The sequence below is a fragment of the Dipodomys merriami genome, unplaced genomic scaffold, assembly GCF_024711535.1.
Source record: "Dipodomys merriami isolate MVZ:Mamm:240054 unplaced genomic scaffold, mDipMer1.0.p SCAF_37, whole genome shotgun sequence".
NCBI lineage: Eukaryota > Metazoa > Chordata > Mammalia > Rodentia > Heteromyidae > Dipodomys > Dipodomys merriami.
The window spans coordinates 1840416-1859399 of NW_027205270.1; the positions used below are offsets into that span (position 1 = coordinate 1840416).

An 18984-nucleotide genomic window follows, 5' to 3' on the forward strand; every position below is an offset into this window, starting at 1 on the left:
TGTAACAACAAATTAGTTATATAATGAATGTAAACAAATAATCTAAATGTCAAAAAAATTCTTACTAGAGATGTACAAGATGCTATATTGAAAAATGAACTTTACAACTTTGGTGGGGGAGGGGGGAGTGTAGTCGTGGAGATGGGAGGGCAGGGATGGTAGGGGGAAAAACAAAGGAGGAGGCAATAATTCTTGATAAGAAATGTACTTATTACCTTGCTCATGTAATTATAACCCCTCTGTATGGTATTTTCACAATAAAAATGTATTAAAAATTAAAAATTTTCTTACTATAAAATGAAATATGGCAGAAGGAAGAGCCTGGAAAACATGGAAAATGACTTAACCTAAAGCACCTACTTCCCCCTGGACAGACATAACTTAGAATTGCTGCTGAATTGTCTCTCTCCTCCCCTTCCCCTTGAACAAGTGTGCCAGTGGTCTTGGAAGAGAGCCTGAAACCAAGGCCACATCTGATGCTGACACTCCTGATCAACACAGAGGCTGCTGAGACCTTGAAACTCCTTAGTCACCAATCTCACCTCCATCTCATCCCACTTTCATCGGCCCACTCCCCAACTTCACTTTTTCCATCTAATATTTAAAGACTCCAAGTTTTAAGGGGGTGTAGGGTAAGCCATTTGTCCACCCTTCCTAGGCTTATTTCCCAAATAAAGCCTGTTGGTCTGTTGAGTTCACTTTCTGACCTTTCTTTATCCTAATAACCTCATGACCCAGTTTCCTTAAACCACCCTCCCAAGGGGAAAAAAAAAAACCTAAAGCAAAACCCTATCCCAAACAACCATTTCCAAGATTCTGAAAACTGACCAAAGGAGAATAAGTCAAGAAACGTTTGTCCATGAAAACCCACTCAACTCTAGGGGTACTGCCACCATTCTCCCACCACCACCTCTCTCTAAGAATTCTCTTGTTCCTAATAGCTAATCAAGAAAAATAGGGCTGGGAAGGTGGCTCAGTGGTAGAGCGCTTGCCTTGCATGCTCGAGGCCCTGGGTTCGATTCCTCAGTACCACATAAGCAAAAAGAAAAAAGCCGGAAGTGGCGCTGTGGCTCAAGTGGTAGAGCACTAGCCTTGAGCTGAAGAGCTGAGGGACAGCGCCCAGGCCCAGAGTTCAGGCCCCACAACCGGACCCCCCCCCAAAAAAAAGAAAGAAAAAGAAAAATAACAGTCTCAGTAACTCAGAATGATGATTTGGAAAACGAGGGGTGGAGACACATATCAATAGCACTGATAGTAAAAATAGCAAAATTCATTTTAAAAAATAAACATGAAAGCCAGGTGCAGTGGCTCATGCCTGTAATCCTAGCTACTCAGGAGGCTGAAATCTGAGAATCACAATTCAAAGCCAGTCCAGGCAGGAAAGTCCATAAGACTCTTATCTCTAATAAACCACTAGAAAACCAGAAGTGGCACTGTGGCTCAAGCAGTAGAGCGCTCGCCTTGAGCTAAAGAGCAAAGGGATAGCGCCTAAGCCCAGAGTTCAAACCCACAACCAACCCAAAAAATGAATAAGTAAACATGAAAATATGTGAAAATATTGGGACAAAGAAAGAGTAAAGAACCAAACAGAAATTTAGCAAGGAAGTTCATAAAAACAAGAAAGATACAGAAATTTTGTTAAACTCTCTGGACATCCATACCTAAGAGACTATGCACATATGTGAGGACACCTCCAATTGCCCTTCACTATACAAAGGAGGGTTAACAAAATCTGGCATAAAGTAAAAGTTCAACTCAGCACAATGGCTATAAACCCATCATTCAGGCCAAGTCAGGCAAATCTGAGTTCAATGTCAATCTAGGATACAGAGTAAGTCTAGGTTAGCCTAGACTACATAGTGACAAAGAGGAAAGGGGGAAAGGAGAGATGAAATGAAGGGAGAGAGACAGAGAGGAAAAGGGAGAGGGGAGGGGACAGAGGAGAGGGGCACCGAGGGGCGCGGGAAGACTGGAGGGAGATGAAGATGGGAAGGGGACAGAGAGGAAAAGGAGGGAAGGAAGGAGAGAGGGGAGAAGAGAGAAGGGAAGGGAGAAAGAAAGAGAGAGGGAAGAGGATGGGAGGGAGAGGGAGAAAGGAGAAGGAAGGAGACAAAGGAGAAAAGAGAGGGAGAGGAAGATGAAGGGAGAGGAAGGATAGAGAGAAGAGCCAAGGAAGAAAGAGAGAAAGAGGAGGAAAGAGAATAAGGAAAGAAAGAGGAGAAAAGAAATCAACAAGCTTGTACAAACCCATGTACAAATCCACTGGCAAAAAAGAAGAAAGCTTACTGACTTTTATGTTTTAGCCCAAAATCTGGCTGTTAGTTGATAATTATTCTCCCCTCCCCCATCCTTGGTCACTTTGGGGGCTTAAACTCAGGGCTTGGGTATTGTCCTTAAACTTTTTTGCTCAAAGCTACTGCTCTATCACTTTGAGCCACAGGGCTACTTCTGGTTTCCTGGTAGTTAATTGGAGATAAAAAAGTCGCACAAACTTTCCTCCCTGGGTTGGCTTTGAATCACGATCCTTAGATCACAACCCTCTGAGTAACTAGGATTACAAGTATGAGCTACCAGCAGTCCAGCCTGATGATTTTTCTTTAAAAATAAAAGAAAAAATACACTGAGATAACAAAAACAGAAAACTCCTTGCTCACATATCTGCCTTTAGGAAACACCAAAAGAGTGACATTATTCAAAAAGAAATGAAGTAAGCCAGGCCCAAAGAAACATAGGTCCCATGGTTTCCCTTATTTGCAATATCTAGTATATGTCTGAGTCAAGCAGAAAAGGTCAGATAAGGTGATGTTAGGGAAATGAACCCTAAGATATGTATTCAAATGTTTTTTTTTCTTTCATGCGCTTGTTTCTAACACATTTATAAGATTATTTCTTTGTTGCTTTGTATGTCCCTCTCCCACAGTATAACCCCTGCTTTCACTGTAGTTGATGTCGGTATAATTTGTGGAGGGGAAGGGGAAAAACAAATCATTTAAATAGGGATACAGGTGGACCCACTGCAACAATGAGAGGTACAAGTCGTTATGTCGAAAACGAACTTTACAACTTTGTTGCGAGGGGGGGTGGGGGGGGAGAGATTGGGGGTGCGGGGGGAGGATGGGAAGAGATGGGAAGGGGAAACAAAGGAGGAGGCTACAATGCTTGATAAGAAATGTACTCATTATCTTGCCCATGTAATTGTAACCCTTCTGTACAGTATTTTCACAATAAAAAATAAATTAAAAAAAAAAAAAAGAAATGTACTCAATACCTGTAACCCCTCTGGACATCACCTTTACTATATATATATATATATATATATATATTTTTTTTTTTTAAGAAAGAAAGACCAAAGGAAACCTGAAAGGAAATTATATCAGGCAGAAAATTCACAGGAGGAAAAAAAGTGAAAAGCATAAGAAAGATGGATAGATAGACAGAAGACAGATAAGATAGATAGATGTATAGATATAGATATATAGATGTGCTAAATAAAATATTTTAAGTGTTGCTACTTATCTTTTAAAAATGAAAAATTGAAAGCAGTGATAATCCTATATTATTGAGTTTATCGTATATATGACAATAATGGCAAAAAAGGAAAAAGCAAACTATGTTGAAACAAAACTATTACCAAACACACCGATTTTTTTAATTTAAAAAACCTAAAAAATGTGTTAAGATGCATTTTATAACACACAGAGTAACCTCAAAAAAAATAAACCTAAAGATATAACAAAAAAAAAACAACAGAAAGGGGCTGGGAAGGTGGCTTAGTGGTAGAGCGCTTGCCTTGCATGCCTGAGGCCCTGGGTTCGATACCTCAGCACCACATTAAGAAAAAAGCCGGAAGTGGTGCTGTGGCTCAAGTGGTAGAGTGCTAGCCTTGAGCTGAAGAGCTGAAGGACAGTGCCCAGGCCCAGAGTTCAGGCCCCACGACTGGACCAAAAAAAAAAAAAAAAAATCAACAGAAAAACTAAAATAGTATACTATAAAATACTTTAACAAAAAAGAAGTAAAAGTGGGACAGAAACAATAAGAAATGAAAAACTAGCAAATTCCAACCATACCAGTCATTACATCAGGGGTGAATGAACTATATATACATGCCAATTAAAAGGTGAATATTCGCCAACAGAACTTAAAAGACATAATCCAACTACATTTTGTCTATATGAATAAACTTTAGACTCAAAGATACAAATAGATTGAAAGTACAAATGAAAGATGATATGCCACAGAAATGTAGCCATAAAATAGCTGAAATGACTATACTAGTATAAGATATAATAAAGTATTTTAAGACAATGAATATTGCTGAGAAACAAATAACTCAGAGGGCCATTTTATAGCAACAAAAAAGATACTGTTTATTTGATACATAGTTTCATAAGCATAAAAGGATAAAGTTGGATAAAGCTGACTCAATAACAAAACATGTTCTCATAAAAAGAACATACAAACAGGAAATAAATTCAAACCTTTCTAATGTACTTACATTGAACCTACCAGGAAAAAAATTTTAAAAAAACAAAAGGGAGCAACATATGAAGAAAATTAAATGGGGCCTGTTATGTACAAAAATATAAGTTTTGAAACATGAAACAATTTTGCAAAGGTACTAGTGGCTTATGCCTATAATCTTAGACACTCAGGAGGCTTAGATCTGAGAATTTTGGTTCAAAGCTAAGTCATGAGTCATAAGACTCCAAATAACTAGCAAAAAGTTCCAACTTGAGGTGTGGCTCAAATACTAGAGCATGAAAAAGCAGACTGAGAGAGGCTGAGGGAAGCATCATTCAAACAAAAATGAAAAATGTCTTAAATGGTCATTTGTATTGTTGTTGACAGTTCTAATAATTAGGAATTCACAATTTGCTGATAAATAAGTTCCAACAAAGAACTTCAGCAAAAGAAATTATTCTAAATAATTGTCATTAAAACAAGTGGTATACAAAAAGATATAGATAGATAGAGCTTCTTGATTTATTTCAGTTAGCAAATAAAACTAATCTAATAAAATAAAATAAAATAAAACTAATCTAAATGCCTAATAATGAGTAATTAGATAGACACACTATGATATAACCATTACTAATGAACACACACCTGCTAGATTGTAGGCACTGAGGAAGAGGCACAAGAATCAAGAATTCATGGTCTGCATGGGTTATATAATGAGATCCCTATCTCAAACATCAAAATAATAAAACAGCATGTTTGCAATATTGTCAGATGAAAAAGAAAAATTTGGGGGCTGGTCCTAGGGTTTGAACTCAAGAGCATAGATGTTGTCCCTTAGCTTTTTTGCTCAAGGCTAGCCCTCTACCACTTAAGTGACAGCTCCATTTCTGGCTTTTTTGGTGATTAATTGGAGATAACAGTCTCAGACTTTCCTGCCAGGCTGGCTTCAAACCACACTCCCTCAGATCTCAGTCTCCTGAGATCTAGCTAGTATAATAAGTATGAGCCACAGGTGCCTGTCAAAAATAACTTGACACTGAGCAAGAGCTAGGAATGTGGCTTAGTGGTAGAGTGCTTGACCAGCATACATGAAGCTTTGGGGATCGATTCCTCAGTAACTCATAAACAGAAAAAAAGTGAGTAGTGGCACTGTGGCTCAAGTGATGGAGTGCCATCCTTGAGCAAAAGTAGTTCAGGGATAGTGAGCAGGCCCTGAGTTCAAGCCCCAGGACTGGCAAAATTAAAAGGAAAACAAAAACAAAATCAAAACAGTGAGCAAATGGAGTCATTATATTCCAAGTATATTATGTAAAAAAATAAAAATTAAAGTTAACTGGGGCTGGGAAGGTAGCTTACTGGTTGTCTCACATACCCTGGGATTCAATTCCTCAGCACCACACAGAAAAAGCCAGAAGTGGCACTGTGGTTCAAGTGGGAGAGAGCTAGCTTAGAGCTGAAGAGCTCAGGAACAGAGTCCAGGCCCAGAACTCAAGCTTCATGACCAACTGACCAAAAAAAAAACAAAAACAAAAACAAAAACAAAACTATGAAACGTGAGGGTAGGGACAGAAAGGGGAAAATGGGAAAGATTGATGGAAGCGGATAATACTGATCAAGAAGCACTGTACTCAAAACCTCACTTATGGAATTGAAACACTTTGTCCAACTACTTAATAGTAAATTTAAGAAATAGATCAAGGGAAGAGCCAAGAAAGAATGACAAAGGAGGTAAAACTGATTAGAATACATTGCATACATTTGTGGAAATGTCACAATGAAATGCCCCTCCTGAACAACTAACACATGCTACATTCAAAAAATAAATCTATCACTTTCAGCCTTTTGACTAAGATCAAGTATTTGCTCTTACTAGTTTCCCATCCTCACACCTTATCCAAGAACAATATATCAAACAGGCTTTAAGAGCAGAGAAATGAAATGGGAACTTGCTCCATCAACTCCACACATAAGCCTGGTAGACAGCAAACTACAATAATGGTGCACCAGTTGAAGAAATAAAGAAGACTTTACAAATATATTCATAACATCTGACATTTCTAGAAATTATAAATAGGCACACATGCATAAATTATGTGTATGAATATCATTGAATGTACACAAAAGTATAGAGTAACTGAAAAATACACAAATGTTAAGCTTTTTTTCTTTAGAAACCTTGTGAGTTACAATTTTATTCTTTATGCTTTTTAAATTTTTTTTTCTGTTTGAATTCAAAGCATTGCACTTGCTCAGCTTCCTTCCTCAGATGACAGTCCACCAATTGAGCCACATCTCCAACACCGGTTTCTTGCTAGGATATTCTAGAGATTGAGTCTAAAGGACTTTTCTCCCTGGCTCAAACTGAGATACTCCAGATCTCAAACTTCTAAGTAGCTAAAATTACAGGTGTGAACAACCTGCTTTTAATTCCCTAATTTCCACATTTCACATGATATAATGAGTAAATATTCAGTTCTATCCCTATAAAGTAAACTGACTTATAGATCTATTTTGTACGCAAAGATTTTTTTTTTTTGGGGGGGGAGCTTGAACTCAGAGCCTGAGCACTGTCCCTGAGCCTCTTTTGCTCAATGTTCATATTCTACCACTGAGCTACAGCACCACTTTCAGCTTTTTCTGTTTATGTGGTACTGAGGAATCGAACCCAAGGGCTTCATACATGCTAGGTAAGCACTCTACCAGTAAGCCACATTTCCAGCCCTACAAAGAATAATTTTCATAGCAGATACTTAAGTTCTTCATGCTCTAATACTCTTAGTGCCACAAACACTAAAGACTAGAGACTGGTTTTAGTTCTTTTTTATGTCTACTCTCATGTGTTCCAAGAGTCAAAATTCTTACTCCAAATTTATGGAGAGAAGAAAGGTTTATTTCTCCTAAATTTAGTAATGAAAGCACAAATATAGTTAAAACTGAAATAAATGTTTTATTAAAATTTTACAGACTCAAAAACAGTACAATTCACATGGTTCAGTGTAAACACAATGGTGTTTATACTCAAATTAGGTACAAAGAGTTATGTATAATAAAATGCAATTCCTCTAGAGAGAAACTTTAGAATGGATAGAAAGCCAGAAATTAAGCCAAAAAGATAAACACATTTGGGGGTTTAGTTATATTTTCTAACATTGTTTACAGAATGAGAAAAATCTAAGGATATTGCCTGCAGACACAGGCACAGGCTCTGATGAAACACATGGCTCATGCAGAAAACATCTGGTCTGTCAAAGAGATCCACATTTTTCAAGGCTAATTAGTATAAAACTCAATGATTCCTGGCAACAAAAAGTATCACCTTATTTCCCCATTATCTCTTCTCCCCTAGCATACTCATGTTCAAATTACAACATCAAATAGATTATTCAAATTTTTGCTGGACTTCATGATCACTGACAGATAAATAATAACAGTCAATTAAATATCTCAATAACAGGTACTAAAAGAAAAAATTCTATTTCCTGTGGCCATGGAAATTCCAAACCAGATTTTTGACATACTGTTTGATAATCTCCAAACATTACTGACTGAGTCAAAAGTCAAATTCCTAAATTTCATGTATATGTGTGTTCACTCTCTCCTCTCCCCGAGAGCAGGCTCCTTAATAAAAATATAAGCAGGGGGGAGGCTGGGAAGGGATGGGAAGGGGAAACAAAGGAGGAGGCTACAATGCTTGATAAGAAATGTACTCATTATCTTGCCCATCTACTTGTAACCCCTCAGTACAGTATTTTCACAATAAAAAATAAATAAAAATTAAAAAAAATAAATAAAAATATAAGCAGAAATGAAGGAAATATAAAGCATGAAACAAAAAGAAGGCAAAAATGTCTGAATATTATACCTGGATAACTAAAATTCCAATAACCTTGATATGGTTGAATCTATCTTGAGAAGAATATTGATTCCAGACAAATAAAATTATGTTATTTTCTTCCCATTCCATTATAATGATTTCTTCAAATCTAGTAAGAGGTCCTTGAAAGCAAATCACAACTACCTATAAATATTTTTTCAATTCAGAATATGACAAAATTGTGAAATATAGGCCTTTGACACAGGAAAGTATTAGGTGCTTTCCTAATCAGAGAGCATCGTAAACAAATAGTTAAGACCTTCTATGTGCTTGAGAAAGATGGTCAGATATCTTTCCTTATTAAGACCCTGTAGTACAATCAGCTCCAAAAAAAAAAAAAATCTACGCTTACAGCCATGAAGGCACAACAAGAGACAGACATGACCTCCTACTTAATAAACAAGTAGAATATTGACTAAAATCTATAAAACAATATACCCAAACAATATACTGAGTAAAATATATAAAACAACTTTATAAACAAGTAGAATATTGACTAAACTATATAAAACAACTGTTTTCATTCACTGAACATCAGACAAAACAGAAAACAGTGAAAGAGTGATGTGTGTGAGAGAGACGGATAGACAGAGAGAGACAAAGACAGAAACTCAATTTAAAACAGAACCAAGTAGATTCACTGATAGATAAGTATGAAAGTAGAAGATGGTTGTGGCAACTTGAAGGAAACAATGGGAGAAAAACCTGCAAAAATCTGCAAAGGAGTTTCCTTGAGTCTTTGCAGAGAACTATATTGGAGGAAAAGTAAATTGTCTAATGGATAGACAAAAAGGAAGAAAGGAAAGGGAAAAGGAAAACAGTAACAGAGAGAGATGAGATGAATACTTAGAGGAGCTCAGACAAGGCAGAGAGAAACACCAGGACTCTGTTAGCCAAAATCAAGAGTTCTTGAGAACTGCTGAGTTATTTATAGCAGATTATAAAGGGATTAAGTCTTACTCAGTAAAGTGTACTGCCCTTGGAAAGAAGGTGGGCTTAGCAGAATTTAAAATAGGGAGTCTAAAATTATCAAATAAACTGCAAACAACTATTTACCAAAATAAAGCACCACCTCATACTGCACAGTGCTCCTAGCAGAAGGTGGGAACATTGACTCTCTTTTGAAATAACACTGAAAAAGACACAAGAGATTCATCTGGAAGAAAATACTACATAGGAGAAGACTCTTCAGAATTGAACCCTGGCCTTGTCCTGTATGACAGAGTTAATCTTATTTGTCAGCTTGGGTAGGATTACAGTGCTCAGACTTTTAGTCAAACATTTTTCTAGATATTTCTGTGAAAGTATATTTTAGACAAGATTAACACTTAAAAGCGAGGCATGGTAGTAGCTCTTGTCTATAATCCTAGCTATTGATAGGAGGTTGAGATCTGAGCATTGTAATTCAAAGCCACCTGGGCAGAAAACTCTGTGAAACTCTTATGTCCAATTAGCCACCAAAAAGCTGGAAGTAGAAGTATGGCTTAAGTTGTAGAGCACCAGTCTCGAGCAAAAAAAGCCATCCAAGAACTTGAGGCCCTAAGCTCAAACCCACGTACCAGCAGAAGAATAAAACAAAATTAACACTTAAATCAATAGACTGTAAGTAAAGATTGCTTAATACATAATGTAGATGGCTATCACCAATCACACCTGAAGACAGTTCTAAACCCCATTCTCATTCCTATCCCATGAAATTAACAGCTTGTAGATTGAACATGTGACGTTAACTCTAGTTTGTCTATCTACTTGCAGATTTTAGACTTGTGAACCTCCCTAATTGTACAAACCAATTCCTTAAAAAAAATTCTTCCACAGACAAACAGATAAATACTCACACATACATACAGTATCCTCTTGGTTGGTTTTTATGAAAACATTTTCATGGGCAGATATTAGTTGTACAAGGTAGTCGGCTTCCTTGTGGTATTTCCACGCAATCACACAATGTTCTCTAATCAACTGACCCTATTACTCTCCCATCTCTTTCTTTTCTTTGGCTAATATCAGCCTCCTCTACTTTTTAAACTTACATCAAGAAGTTTCATTGTTCTCTTCCCATATATGTAATATGAAGTACTGACTGGTTTTTAGAGAATCCTGATGAATACATTCCTGCATAGAGCCAGAATTATTTTTTCTGTAAGAATACTAAACCACATGTGTCTCCCAAATCAATTATCACTAAGAATGATATGCTTTTCTCCCCTAGAAGATTGGGCCTTCTAAAAATCAAACTATGAATATTATTTTTATTGACATAACAGAAGACTACTAATGCATGTAAGTAAGTCTCGACAACTTTAGACTACAAGATATTCTTAAAAATATTCTAGTTAACAGAAATTTTAAATAAAAACGGCAAAAAAAAACCTTACCTTTTCATTTTCATCTGTTCCCTCAGTTTGCTGTACATCTCTAGAACTTGAAAGAAAAGAACATACGGGTATTATTTACAGAACATGAAAGGCTAATTAAAGCTAAAGGTATTGTGACAAGAGCCCTATTCCATTTCCAGTTCCTCACCTGGAAGACACAGCATTAATTTATCAACAGTGGCAGAAATATTTCTCTGTTGTAGTCGACACTGCTTCAGCTCTTCCATCGCTATTACCAGCTTGGCAAGAGGGAAAAAAACTGAATTATGCCAACAGCTGTAAATAAAAAGCTTTCAGTCTCATTTTTCCACATTGTATTCAATTCATCAGAAAATCCCAGACAGTTTCATAGTAAGACCTGCCAAGTAGACTAAGGAACTGCCTTTCCCAACCAGTAAAATATTCCTGCATAGTATCCCACTTCTCCCCAAGATATAGACTCTGCTAGAAAGAAGTAGGTAAAATGATATCCTAAAATACAGAAGCTATCCAGGAGAAAACATTTTGCATGTTTTCTCCAAATCCTAGTCTAACTCCTTATGATTTATAGTTTCCTCAGTCTTATGTGAAGATCTCATATTTCTTTCACCAGTGAGCTTCAAAAGCACATGAAAATGATCTTCTACTAGGCTGTTGTAAAAAATAACACACCTAAAAAATGTAGTTTTTCTAAGAGATCCAGTGTAGTGAAGAATAAGTCATTTTTCTTCTCATAGTTCCAATTTTAAAGAATTCTATCTGAAGTCATATCACTCTATATGCTCTGAATTTAGAATATGTGATACCAAAAAGCAAAAGTTACATATTCTTTCACAGCATTTATCTCAAAACTGTATCTAAAAATGATATTTAGTTAGATATCATGCAAAAAAGAATATGGAGATGTATGATACAGAAAAAAGTAACAGACTATCAGCCAGAATATTTGTAGTTTAGTCCCAGCTTTGTCAAGTATTATGTTAGCTTTAGTAACACATCTTCTCTGTTCCAGTTTCCCCATCAATAAAGTAATGATAGTACTTTATCCTCAGTTTGTCATTAATTACTCCTAAGGATTAAGTAAGCAAATGGATATAAAACAACACTGCAAACTGCTAAAGGTTTAAATAATAAGCACATCATAAAATCACATAACATCAATGATTCATTCTTCAAACAAATATTGGTTGAGCATCATTATGTGTCAGTCACTGTTCAGGAAGATAAAAAAGGATACCCAAATGAAAAAAATGAAAGACACTTCCTGACACTATGGGGCTTAATATGTAATGGAAGGAGGCAGACGAGGAGGGAAAAAAAAAACCCATGTAAGTAAAACATGTATCAAGGTACAATGGAGAAAAACAGTGGGAAGAAGTAAAACAAATATAGGAAATGAGGTTGAGATTACCATTTTAAATAAGGTGATTAAGAAGGTAATATTGGAGGAAAGATTTCAAGTAGGTTAACTTTTGGGGAACAAGCATTCAAGGCAGGGAGAAGGTACATATTATAACTAATAGATAACAAATGATTTTAAAACACAGCTAAGGCAAGCTACATCTTCTTTCTTTACACTTTGAAGTAGCTATGTTCATTTAATTCAAATAAACATTACAAGAAGCAACAATAACATCCTACTGCTTCCAACATATGAATGAAGAACAGTCATCTATATGAAGAACAGTCATCAGAAGAGAATGCCACAAAACAGAAATGTTTTTTTCTCAAAAAGTAAACTGGTCTTACTTCCTTTCCCTCATGCTGTAGTTTTCTATTAGTATCCGTCACTTGGTTCTGTGGAGAGAAGACAATTGAAACTCATAAAAAACAAACATTTAGAGAATATTTGGGTAAATATCAGGATCAATGTGAAAAGATTGGGGTTAGGTAGCTGATATTTTCAGGATTCTACCACACATTGGTCCTATGGCATTCTCTTGAATGTTAACTCTACCTTCTACTGAATATTTGACCTTTTGAGTAGTGCTAAGAAGAAAAAAATCATGGAAAGATTATGTTTAGTTTGGAACATTTCAACCTAAGATATAAATGACTAAGGATCACACTTTAACTTTGGAAAGAATGAAAGGAAGGAGAGAGAGAGAAAGAAAGAGAAAGAGAGAGAATAGAAAAAATAACCTGTACAGAGCTTTTTGTCACAGACATTTCCTCACTTCATCAATGTATTCCTGAAATGGCTAGATAGGAATTCAGCTTTTTAATTCAAGTCCAGTATTCACTCTTTGCTTATTACCCTAATTTTAGAAACCATTTGATCTTAATTCTTGCTGATGATTAATGTTTAACAGCTCCCAACATGTCCATATTTCCATTAATTTTGCCATCAAAGTTAAAAATCTATGAATAAGCCTTTAAATGATCTATAGTTCCTAATTCGAAGGCATAGCATGCAAATTTAATAGCATCTATTTTTGATGTGTCCACTGATGCAAAAAAATACATAGAAAAAAGTACATAGAACAGTAGTTTCTTCATCCATCATCTGAGACACTATCAAAATATAAGCAATATTAACCTCCCAAACTTTTGTAATACAGTCTAGTCTTCAACTAATAAAAATAGCTACTCTTTATATTTTTACTGCATTCCCCAGCTCAGCCCAGTATTTCCTATTATGTCCTTTAGAGTATCAAGAAATTTCACTGATGTTATTAACACATGTGTGCACACACACTCACACACAGTACAACATGCACTATAAATATCAAAGAAAGGGCTATCATATGGGGTCTTTTCCAGAGTTATTTAACTTAACACCTTTTCACTCAAAATCATCTCAAGAAAGTTGTTTTTCAGAAAACATACTTTCTTAAAATGTTGCTCTAACTACCTAGACTACATTTTCAGAAACTACCACAAGCACCACTACTTTCAAAGAAAAAATGAAATCTGATCTCCTCCAAAAAGCCTTTATAAAGTATCAAAAAGAAAAGCAAGAAACACTCATATTACCTCTTTATTATTTACTTAATAACACCATATGTGAAACACTTTGTTGTTTTATTGGACTGCAGGCTCAATAGAATTAAGAGTGTGATGTAGCTGCCCAAAATGCAGACCTAAGGCATTAATAGAAGCATTTTTTAAAAAGAGGTCAGCAATCTGTTCCCATAAAAGGTTAGATAGTACACATTTTAGATTTTACAGGCCACACAGTCTCTCATGTAACTATTCAACACTGCCACTATAGCGATAACAATATGTAAAAGAGTAGGTATAGCTGTGTTCCAATAAAACTTTATTTACAAAAACAGAAAGCAATATGGATTTGACCTGCATAGTTTGGGCTTAAGACCCAACTATGACAATTATATTCAGACACCATGTTTTACAAAGGCTATTGACAAGCTGAAGCATGAGTAAATATGAACAGATTTGAGGAAAAGGCCAAAGGTGAACCATATGAAAAGAAAAGGGAGGAAGATTTTTTTGTCCAATGTCTATAACACTATACTCTATAACTAACTTATCTGAACAATGGCTGCCCTCAAATATCTTGAAGAGCCAGCAGAAGAAAGATGAGTCTCTAAAAACGAAGCTTAATACTCAAATAAATAAATGGCTACTACAAGAAAACAGCTCAAAATAATAATAAAAAAATGTTGACTTTTGAGTCAGAGTACTATTCCCTCAAAATAGTTTTTTGATACCAAAATAAGACTTTTCTCTCTCATACCAGAATCTAAAATTAAGTCCTCCATAAATTCAGCATCACTAAACTAAACTCAGCATCACTGTTTCTACTAAGGTTGCCTTGTTTTCCTTATGGATACATCATTTCTCACTATTTTATCTCAATTCCATTATACAATACATTCATTGGAACCCAGTATGTAAGTATAGGGATTTTACACACACACACACACACACACACACACACACACACACACACACACACATTTTTAATACATTGTTTTATCCATACTATATGTGATAACACTTTTATTTTCTATTCTATTTAATTTCTGTTTTGGTTAATAATACCAAATCCCACTAAACTAAATGCATGCAAATTATGGTCTAAAATATGCCCCTGGCCAGGTGCCAGTGGTTCACACCCATAACCCTTGCTACTCAGAAGGCTAATATCTGTGGATCACAGTTAGAAGCCAGGTTGGACATGAAACTCTTATCTTCAATTACCCACAGAAACTCATAAGTGAAACTCTGGCTCACATAGTAGAGTGCTAGCAATGAGCACAAAAGCTTAGGGACAGCACTCAAGCCCAGAGTTCAAGCCTCAGGACCAGGAAAAAAAAAATTCCCTCAAAGCCTAACCAATATTCAATTCTAGTCAGTAGTTATTTCACCATATTATAATCAAAATTACACTACATCGACCTCAAAGAAGGTACTTCTTTTGATTTAGAAAGCATAAAAGTATGCATATATGCATATGCATACATAAACACACATATATAAACATATATGTATGCTGTGAATAAACAGAAATAATTAGTACTTAGCACAGTTTCTTTTCATTATTGTGTTAAAATAGTATTGAAAGTGGTTACTACTTAACCTTTCCATATTTGAAACTCTTTTCTAGAATTCCAAAAAATGTATTTCATATATTCTTTTAAATGGGTTTCCCTCGAGCACAGCCTTAGGAGGTGTGCACTTACGACATTAAGCCCCTAGTGCTTAAAGGAACTAACATCCTAAAATAGTAGTAGGTAGGTCAGGGGTTCCTTCAGAGGCATCTTAACCAATATGAAATATTTTTCAACCTGAGCAATCTGAAGTTGAAGGTAGAAGAAGAGAAAAAGAAAAGAGAGTACACGAGTATGCAATTATTGGTATCAGCAAGCCACACCATCAGTCAGTAACTTCTACAGTCAATTTTCTCAAAACTACCTGGCTAAGGAAATATTCCTCTGCAGGAACACCTCAATATCATGAGGCCCATCATGGACCAGGGCTACAGGAACTGTGGGAGAAGTGTAAAGAAGTGGGAGAAGGTGTCCAAGGCACATCAAAAAGAATAGCCGGCCAGGCTCTAGGGGCTCACACCTGTACTCCTAGCTACTCAGGAGGCTGAGATCTGAGGATCACGATTCAAAGCCAGCCTGGGTAGGAAAGTCCATGAGACTCAACTCCAATTCACCACCAGAAAATCAGAAGTGGCACTATGGCTCAAGTGGTAGAGTGCTAGCCTTGAGCACAAAGAGGCTTAGGGACAGTCTAGGCCATGAGTTCAAGCCCCATAACCAACAACCAAAAAAAAAAAAAAAAGGACAGCCCACAGTAAGGGCAGTTGAGAATTATAGATGAGGACAAATAACACATAAGCAAAAATTCAAAAGACTTGTTACCTCTAGGAAGAGGAAGTAATAACTAAGAGATCTAAAAGACAGACATAATCATGTTGGCAATATTCTATTCTTGAGATGTCTGGAAACTGTTTAAAAAGTCTATAGCTAAGATGTTTTAGGGTTATACTTTAGCATTCTGGAGACTTTATAAAGATAATAAAAGCATATTGTATATTAACACAACATCTCCCAGTAAAGACTACCACAACATCACAAACTCAAACATATTAATATTCCCATGACAAAATATAAAAATTCACATCAAAGATAATAAATTAAGAAAATCAGTAGTTTCCTACCTATCTAAGTCATGTTTGACAAACAAAATGATTTTTTTTCTTTTTACTTTTTCTAGTGTGTATATGTGTATGTACTGGTACTGGCCTGGATGCTATCCCATTTTTGCTTTAGGCTAGCACTCTACCACTTGAACCACAGCTCCATTTCTACCTTTTGTTGTTTAATTGACGCTAAGAGTCTCATTACCTTCCTGCCAGGGCAGGCTTTGAATCACGATGCTCAGATCTCAGTCTCTTAAGTAGCTAAGATTAAAGGCATGAGCTAACAGCGCCTCACTATCAAATGAATTTTTGAACTATTTTAAAATATAATTTTAGAGCGCTAAAATATAATTCAGCCTATTTTTGCCCAAAATAAAATTGTTTATTTTTTTCTTACCATTATTTTAGATGATATCTGTATTTACGTTCAAATCACACCCCAAATCATAATTTTTGCATTTAAATTCAAATTCCAACAAAAAATTTAAGTATAGGGACTAGAAAAAATGGTAACTCTTATTACTTATAGATCATATAAGAAGCATTTACACAAAAAACTCAAGATATAGATATAGATAGATCGCTCATATGAGAACTATTTACAGAGAAAACTCAAAAAATCTAAAAAGAAATTATTTTTCATAACAGAAGAATTTAGTGAGCTAAGTGTTAAGATCACTAAATAAAGTCAGTTATCCAAGGTAAGTATATTTGCTACAGCAGGGGACCAGACCAATGTAACTAGCCCACTTCCTAAAATAGAATCTGTCACATCAGAAAGAATCTTCACAATAGAAGACACTCCACAGCTACCAGAGACCTTTTTTCTACCTTAACCTAGGTGACATGCTATAAATAAGTCTACAGCGATATCCTGAAATTTTGTCATCCTATAGAGACAGCTTTTACCCAGCAAGTTAACAGATGACAGGAAAAGTCATTGTCCACATCCGTATGTAGGTATCTCAATTAAACTCTAACTTGAAAGGGTCTTTTTTTCCTTTTTTCTTTTTCTCTTTGTGTGTGTGCCAGTCCTGGGGCTTGAACTCAGGACCTGGGCCAATATTATCCTTGAGCCCTGTTGCTCAAGGCTAGTGCTCTACTACTTAAGCCACAGCTCTACTTTGGGCTTTTTTTGATACTTAACTGAAGAAAATCACAGCTGGACTGGTTTCAAACTGTGATCCTTATATCTCAGCTTCTTGAATACCTAGGATTACAAGCATGAGCTACTGGCATGGGGCAAAGGGTACTCTTTTTAGCTAAACGCTATAATCTCAATAATCTAAGTTTCTATATAAATTCTTCCTATTACACAAAAAAATCTTTATTACCAATGTCATCCCTACTGTTTTCATGCTACTTAGAACCCCAGAATAGTAAAGAGAATTAAGTAGCTGGTAAGTCTCCTTACTTTGAGTTTCTGAGCTTCTCCTCTCACTTTCAACAGCTCAGTAATAGAATCCACAAAGCCCTGGTAGTGAAAGTTGCACATTTTCTCAATTTCGCGATCATGATTGCGTATTCGAGTTTCAAGCTTCTCCATGAATCGTCCATGTTCTTCACCATCATAGACAGACCTTTAAAGAAATGGCATAAATTATACCACATGTATTTCAAGAAAGAAAGAGAATTATAAACCAAGAAGCAAATTTCTAAGGAAATGAGATATGAACCACAAAATATTAACATTTTTCTCAATGCTAAATAAATATTTCGGGGAAGAAGTTTTCTGCTTGTTTTTCTTGCAGTCAGTGGAATGACCTAGGGCCTTGAACATTCTAGGCAGGTTTTCTACCACTGAGCTATAGCCTCAGCCCCAAAGGAGTATTTTTTTAATACAGATTTTTGCTCTCTTTCACTTAAAAAAAACAGCCAATATTTATTACAAAATTCTCACCATAAGATTAAAGGCCTAAGTTTATACTTTCCTTGTCCCTTTCTTGATCAATTTTGCTAAACCTAACTATCTAATCGCTCCATTACTATAGCCAAGAAGTTAAACACAGTTGAAGGAAAACTATATAGCCAATCTGGCTAGATACACAATAGCAATAGAGCTACAAATCAAAATTAGGCATTCAATATCACTAGACAAACCTATTGCAGCTTAAGTATTCCTTATCCAAAATACTTGGGACTATCAGTATTGCTGAATTCAATTTTTTTCAGATTTTAAAAGGTATACATAGTGAGGTTTACTGAAGATAAAATGTGTATTGAAACACAAAATCCATTTATGTTTCATATACAACTTATACACATACTGATGGTAATCTGATACAACATTTTCAGTGCATTTTTGTTTTAGCTGCAACCCATCACATTAAGATCAATGTGAGGTTTTCTACTGTGATATCTACCATAAGGACACTCAAAAGTTCTAAATTTTCAGATTAAATGTGCTCAAACATGTACAACTCTTCTCCTCCCTTAAATTTAAAAAAGTTAGTTTATATTCTTCAAAACGTCTAAATGTACAACAAAGGAGTGGGTAACAATGCTCAACAAGAAATGTACTCATTACCTTATTCATGTAACTGTAACCCCTTTGTACAGCATCTTTACAATAAAAAATTTTTAACTCAAAAAAACAGGAAACATGTTGTTTTGAAACTTAAAAAAATGTAAATGTGAGAGCTTTACTTTCTCCTGTCTTCAAATGTTTTCTC

General features: G+C 35.6%; 1 protein-coding gene across 4 annotated transcripts in view; it reads right to left on the reverse strand.

Annotated features, from left to right (window-relative positions):
* The window catches only part of Exoc6b (exocyst complex component 6B), a 522886-nt gene that overhangs the window by 431347 nt on the left and 72555 nt on the right, over positions 1-18984 (reverse strand). For 3 of the 4 annotated variants that reach the window (XR_011365308.1, XM_069988970.1, XM_069988971.1), the window contains exons 2-5: positions 17727-17892; positions 12442-12489; positions 10862-10952; positions 10714-10759 (exon numbers count right to left, since the gene is read on the reverse strand). Coding sequence is in view for 3 of the 4 variants with exons in the window: in XM_069988970.1 (XP_069845071.1) it covers positions 10714-10759; positions 10862-10952; positions 12442-12489; positions 17727-17892 (351 nt within the window). In the remaining variant the exon portion in view is untranslated. The remainder of the gene's footprint in view (positions 1-10713; positions 10760-10861; positions 10953-12441; positions 12490-17726; positions 17893-18984) is intronic. The other variant, XM_069988972.1, reaches the window with a different exon arrangement.